Raw genomic sequence first — 6,187 nt, 5'->3', positions numbered from 1 at the left:
AAAGCTAAAAGCACTTTTTAAGAAGAAAATACTTAGTAGAGTGCTTTTAGCATGCATTTAGGTAAGAAAGCACTTAAAAAGCCTTCAAAGTGTGTAGAACAAAACACCAAATATAATCTTTTATGAAGTACTTTTCTACAAAAAGTGCTGTTACTTTAGAACTTGTTCTAGAAGCACAATTGAAGACTCAAAATCTCTCAACCAAAAATAATTACTCCTCCTTCAAAGAAGTGATAATATGTTCCTATCTCCCCTAATTGGTGGATAATTGTGGTGGTGCAATGATGAAGTACCAAGATCGTATCTTCCTTCATTGTTCCATCTTAGAGGATGCTGATTCATTTCACCACTAACATCACAAGTGGATGGCAAGTCAAGACTCAAGATTAAGACTTGTGATGGCCTATTTTTCATGGGTAAATGGCTTGAAAGGACCAAAAAGCCAAGGAATTGGTGGATTCAGTTTGTGGTGGTAGTGTAATCCAAAATAACAAAACTGATACTTAAAAATAAGCTTCTTGCTTGGCTATAATGGAGAAAAACAAGAAGAAAAAACCATACTGACACTAAGATAAATCACCAAAGTACCACAATTTGACTGCCAACTACTTCTCTATTTTGCTCCCTAATAACCAATAGATATAAATTCGAAATACTGATGCATCCGATGTTGAAAGACTGCTAGCCATATTGTTCTGCATCATCAAATAATTTCGTCCCTAGAAGACTACATGTAGTGTAGATAAGGATGAGAATTAAAGAGAGCACCAACAAATTGATATATACCTACAAGTCAATATCAGTCAAACACCACAATGAAATACTAAAGGAATGGCCACGGCAATAATCAAAGTTCCTGATAAATGGCAAGGCAGGATGTAACTATTTAAGACCAAATCAGAAAATTTACAACCATACGTTGAAAAGAAAATGAACAGGACCATAGCAAGTTGTGATGAATTCTACTTAGATGCAACAAGCTCGGTCTCGAGCGATTTTCTGTATGTAATGGCAAGCCTATATAGTAGATATTTTACATATCTGGAGAACGTATTACTGATACATATACAACTTTCAAGTAATGACAACTTAATAGTGACAAACCATACTATTACGAGGATGGGAGTAGAGCCCATTTGCACAATCTGAATAATCACTCTATAAGAGAAAGAATGTTGAAAAGTTCAAACCTAACTCGTCAATATTGACTTCTGGTATTGGAGTATTGATAATGCAACTGAGTAGCGACAGCTCTCTCTCTCTCTCTCCATTGTGCCGTTTCCAATTGGTCGATATCGGTCTTGTAGAGCTGAGGAGGCCTCCTGTCGTTGGACGACTATGCTGCAATTCAGTTGGGCAGAACCAATAGAATAGAAAATAATGTTACCCAACAATATCCAAATATTCATCATGTATTCTACTGCTGGCACACTCATTGAGAGCTTTTGCATTGAGTTCTCTACCAAACTTCCATAGGTAATTCAGACCAACAAGAAGTTCAGTAATGACTGCTTCGGTCTTTTCTTGATTTGCAAAGAAAAGAGTTTGTACAAGAAGCATATTGGTCCTGGAAACAAAATTCTGTTGTTCAAAACTACGTTCAGATTGCCATCTAACCATGTTATGAGCCAGTGGAGCAAGCCACTCCAATATTCCAGTTATTGCCTCGTTCCACTCTCCTGCAAGACCTGTGTCATACGTAGATGAAGCCAAGCTTTTAGCATATGGCTTTAGGGCTGCCCTAAGGTTAGCTCGAACTTTAGCTGGCAGCATATTGTATAGATCATCCCTAGCATCCAGGCCAATCAAATGAGGAGATGCAGCAAGCTTCTCAATTACAATAATGACATTTGCATAGTGCAGTGCCAAAGCAGCACCGCCAAGAGTCTCAGGTGGGGCATCCAACAATCGGCGCTTGGTGCTGAGCAACTGTTTGCAAGGATTGGCTCGATCGCAATGATCAACAGTCATTCCAGTATCTTTGGCTCCACTGATAAGCTGAGAATGATACCCATTAGAACTAATGTGGCAATTGGCAACCATAGAACTAGGGCCAGATATCATGCATCCTTTAAAAGGTCCAACTTGAGTCAGTCTGTTTGGCTTCTGATGAGATTTCTTCCCATTAAATAGTGAAGAGTAGCCACCGACAAGCCAATTCTTCTGATGGGTTTTATTGTCAATTCCAGAAATTGGACCTGATCTTATTGCTGAACTTGTGAGAGGACCTGAATAAGAGTTGAAATTTCTATTGGTTCCAGAACCAGGGCCTGAAATAGGACCAGACTTCGTAATAGAGCCACCAAGAGGACCTGAATAAAAATTATTGGGTTTAGTTGTTTTCGAAATTGGCCCTGATTTAGTTGTAAACCTCTTAAGGGGACCCGAAGCAAATTTAGTAAGACCATTCTCAGAGGGATGCACCATGGATTGCATTAACGAAGACACTGATTGACTACGTGCTATATAGTCAGAATTCATATCTCGTGAATCATTTGATCCGTCAGTATCCACACTCTGCTCAATTTCAAATACATGTTTGATCCTACTGAATATGGTGAATAGGGATCTAGCTAGATGAAGGATTGTATAATCATAGGTCCTTTTCCAAAGTGACATCTCTCGCAAATTTTTCACCTCCTGCTGCTTCCATGCAACCTTCTTTTGAAACTCAACAAGGTTTATAACATCCGAGTCGTCATTAACCTTCATCCTCCTTAAAGTTTGCTCAAGATCTGCAAGCATTTCCATCTCCTGATACAAATTTGCATTGACTGAAATAAAGGTTTCCATCTTCTTCACTTTCTTTTCCATCTTCTTCCATGAGTATATCCAACCATACGGATCGGCACCTATTTGAATTAAAGCATCAAAAACATGCTCGAAATTTTTTAAACTAGGATCACTGCATTTCTTTCCAAGCCTGGCAACAGATTTGGCCACATGAGCTAAACTCTCTGTCATCTCTGCACATATTAGACGTACAATATATTCATCGTCATCCGACACAAGCTTCTTTAGGCCCAACGAATTGTTTATCTCTTCCCTCAATCTCCCGACTTGCTTGTCGCTCAAAGACTGCCATAGATGAACCAACTTGGACATCAAGCTAGCAATTTCAAAAGCTAATACTCCAATAACAACCTTCTGCGTGGAATCACGCTTCCTTGGAGGCTTCCAAAGGCTGCGAAACCAAGATTCTGAAACCATCTTTCCCCAATTTGAAATTTAAGATGCTCACAACCACATCCCTTATTCTGTACCAAAAAAAGAAAAGCATAAACTTCAATCAACTTCATCAAAGCTGAGATAACAAAAATTTCAGTAGCAGAGTGAGGGAAACATCCATTAAGATATGAGGAGTTAAGGCGAATGAAGATGTCCGTTAGATCAATACACTAAAACTACAAAGTACAAACAATACCAATTATCCTTCAAGTCATAAGCAAGCATGAAATTGCAAGATCGACAGATAAAAATGACAAATCAAATAACCTTCCATGTCTTGAAAATGTTCATTCCACTAACTCAACCAATCAGCTCAAAATTCTCTAAGCTTTCCCCCGTCTTTTCAACTTCATTAACAAAACGAAAAAGCAAGAAAATGAAGAAAAAGAAAAACCCACAACATCCCAATTCCGATTGGATCTTCACCAGATTTCCAAAGCCACCAAACAGCAATTTACAATCCCACAAGAGGAAACAAAAAAGAAAAAGGTACGGATTCACAATCTCCAAAGCAAACACACAGGATCCAAACACCCAAAATTTCAGCACCTACACTAGGCATAATAACAGTAAGGCAACAAAAACTCCCAAATCCACCAACCTTCGTTCTTCTGAAAGGGCGATTTGCGAGGTTAAACATGAATCAGTACTCGGCTCCCGAAGTAGGAAGCAGATTCGGGAACTCGATGAATCAATGATGAATATCCTTATATAGAGACTGAGATGAACAAGAAAAAGACAGAAAAAACAGAGGACTAACCGGTCACATGCAGACGGAAAAGCTCAACCAGAAGTCTTCGAACGGTGACGAAGGATGAGAGTTTAGAGAGAGAGAGGAAGAAGAACAAGAAAAGGAAGTAGCGACGAAGCTGCAGTGAGGACTTGGACCACATGGAAGAAGTGAAAATTATAAAAAAGAATGGGCGAAAACGAGTAGAATTAAAGTGTCGCTATTTGGTTTTTCTTTTTCTAATATTACTTTTCTTTTTCTTTTTTTATTAATTCCATATAAAAATACAAGTTTCAACTTTACCCCTAATTTACGATTAGTTGTCAAAATGAACACAGACAACGATTCAATCGAAATATAAGTTTGTTAGTAATTACGATTTGTAATTTGAATCTACTTATCTCTAATTATACTAAAAAGGTCTCACGACATATTGACATATACTCTTTTTAAGTTAAAAATTTAGAGTCTAGGACAAATTTTAATTCAAATTTTGAATTTTAAATTTGAAAATAGTAAGTTTAAAATATGTATTTAATGGGATGTATTATAAATTATATAATAAGAATTATAACAACAAAAAAACATGCTAATAAATAAATTAATGATAGTTTATTGTCAATTGATATTTAATGGGTAACTAAAGCTAGTTTGATGATTTGTATATATATCATGGGGTTAGTTTCAAATATAGGAAGATGAACCAAAATACTTACAAATATAACAAAATTTCACTGTTTATCTACGATAGATTACTATTATTTGTGTCATGATAGACTTAGATAGTGGTCTATCGCGATCTACCGTAGATCGTGATATTTTGTTATTACGTGGAATTATTTTCAACAAATTTGTCATTTAAAATAATTTCTCGATATTGTAATTTCAAACATATTTTATATCATTATTTAAATTAGAATCCAATTTCTAAAACTGTTGTCAAAAATATATCTGAAAACATTAAATATTATTCTCATTGAATTTGTTGTTTTCAAATTTCGATTTTAGATTTCCTATCAAACAGGTGCTTAGATCTCAATATAATACTTTTTTTTCCTAAAAAAACAAAATATCCCCACATTCTAATACATTTTTTAAAGAAAAAATATGTGGGGTGAAGAATCAAGCCTTGACCTTGAGGTTGATAGTACAAACACTATACCATTTGAGGTTGTAACACTTAAAAGAAAAAAGACTCGCAAACTTTATTTTGTATCAACTTACACAATTAAGTCCATATATTTTGATTCATACAATTAAAAATCCTATAAAAGACTATAGTATTTATAGCTTATAGGCACATTTGGTATCTAATAAGATTTCTTATATACATATAGTATTTGTAGTTTAAGATGAGAATTGACGGTGATTTCTTATACCAATTTATGAATTGGACATGAGAATACTATATTTCGAATCATCTTTTTTTCGATAAGAGGCATACCCTTACAAAAAGGTGAGTTTTTTTATTTCCTCTTTTTAATTTTTTTAAAATAAAACGATAATTGATTAATTAAAATTAATGAATATTAATTTACTAAAATCAATGTAATTAACTATTTAACTAAAATAACTCAATCCAACGCTTCCCATAATTTATCATTTGAGCTCAAGCTCTTTTTTGGCAACTAAAACGACAGATGAAAGTTGAAGACTAAAACTTGCAATTTAAGTAATAGTTTTCTAATCCATACTTTCTGCCGCTTCTACTTTCACTCCTCAGCTTTTTCTCCTTTTATTTTTATTTTTTTTTTTTTTCCCTTTTAGTTCGTATCATTACTCACGATCGCATTTACTTTCTAGATGTAATCAAATATTAGCTAGCATGTCAATATTTTCGTAAAGGGGGTATTTTGTTTTTTTAACCTTTTTTTTTAAAAAAAAATGTAGATTGATTTAACATTCACATTGGGAGTTTTATTTTTTATTTTTATTTTTTTAAAAAGGATGTAGATTGATTTAACATTCACATTGATACTCAGTGTATAAGGATTTTTTTTTTTTTTTTTTTAAGTTGTAGTAAATAATATAGTTTTAAAAAAATAGTAAATAAGATATTTATGACATCGTAAGTTTAAAGTCCAATCTAGAAGAATACTTTCAATTAGTTAGTCCACTTTTATTTTAGAAGAGTTTTATATTGATTCTGACACCGAAAGAAATTGTCTAAGTTTGTTTTATGCATTTTTAAATCTTTAAACATAGATATTTTTAAAGCAAATAAAATTA

At 34.0% G+C, this 6,187-nt stretch overlaps 1 protein-coding gene across 2 annotated transcripts; it reads right to left on the bottom strand.

Annotated features, from left to right (window-relative positions):
• Nucleotides 1-853: 853 nt before the first annotated feature.
• Nucleotides 854-4,169, bottom strand: LOC120075583 (type-1 restriction enzyme mjaxp r protein (DUF668)). 2 transcript variants are annotated; one of them, XM_039029118.2, is made up of 2 exons: nucleotides 3,989-4,169; nucleotides 854-3,257 (listed from the first exon to the last, which is right to left on the bottom strand). In XM_039029118.2, exon 2 carries the CDS (start codon nucleotides 3,208-3,210, stop codon nucleotides 1,384-1,386), a length of 1,827 nt encoding a protein of 608 aa, XP_038885046.1. In that variant the 5' UTR covers nucleotides 3,211-3,257; nucleotides 3,989-4,169; the 3' UTR covers nucleotides 854-1,383. The 2 variants fall into 2 exon arrangements, with proteins under 2 accessions (XP_038885046.1, XP_038885047.1); XM_039029119.2 differs by having other exon boundaries at nucleotides 3,830-4,140.
• Nucleotides 4,170-6,187: the final 2,018 nt, after the last annotated feature.

This window comes from Benincasa hispida, chromosome 4 (assembly GCF_027475165.1).
Source record: "Benincasa hispida cultivar pf3 chromosome 4, pf3_genome.v1.1, whole genome shotgun sequence".
Taxonomy (NCBI): Eukaryota; Viridiplantae; Streptophyta; class Magnoliopsida; order Cucurbitales; family Cucurbitaceae; genus Benincasa; species Benincasa hispida.
This window is presented reverse-complemented; position numbering and strand designations above follow the sequence as displayed.

What these genes read in the sequence shown, in the direction of transcription:
- LOC120075583 (XM_039029118.2), bottom strand. Translation starts at nt 3,210, where the DNA reads ATGGTTTCAGAATCTTGGTTTCGCAGCCTTTGGAAGCCTCCAAGGAAG.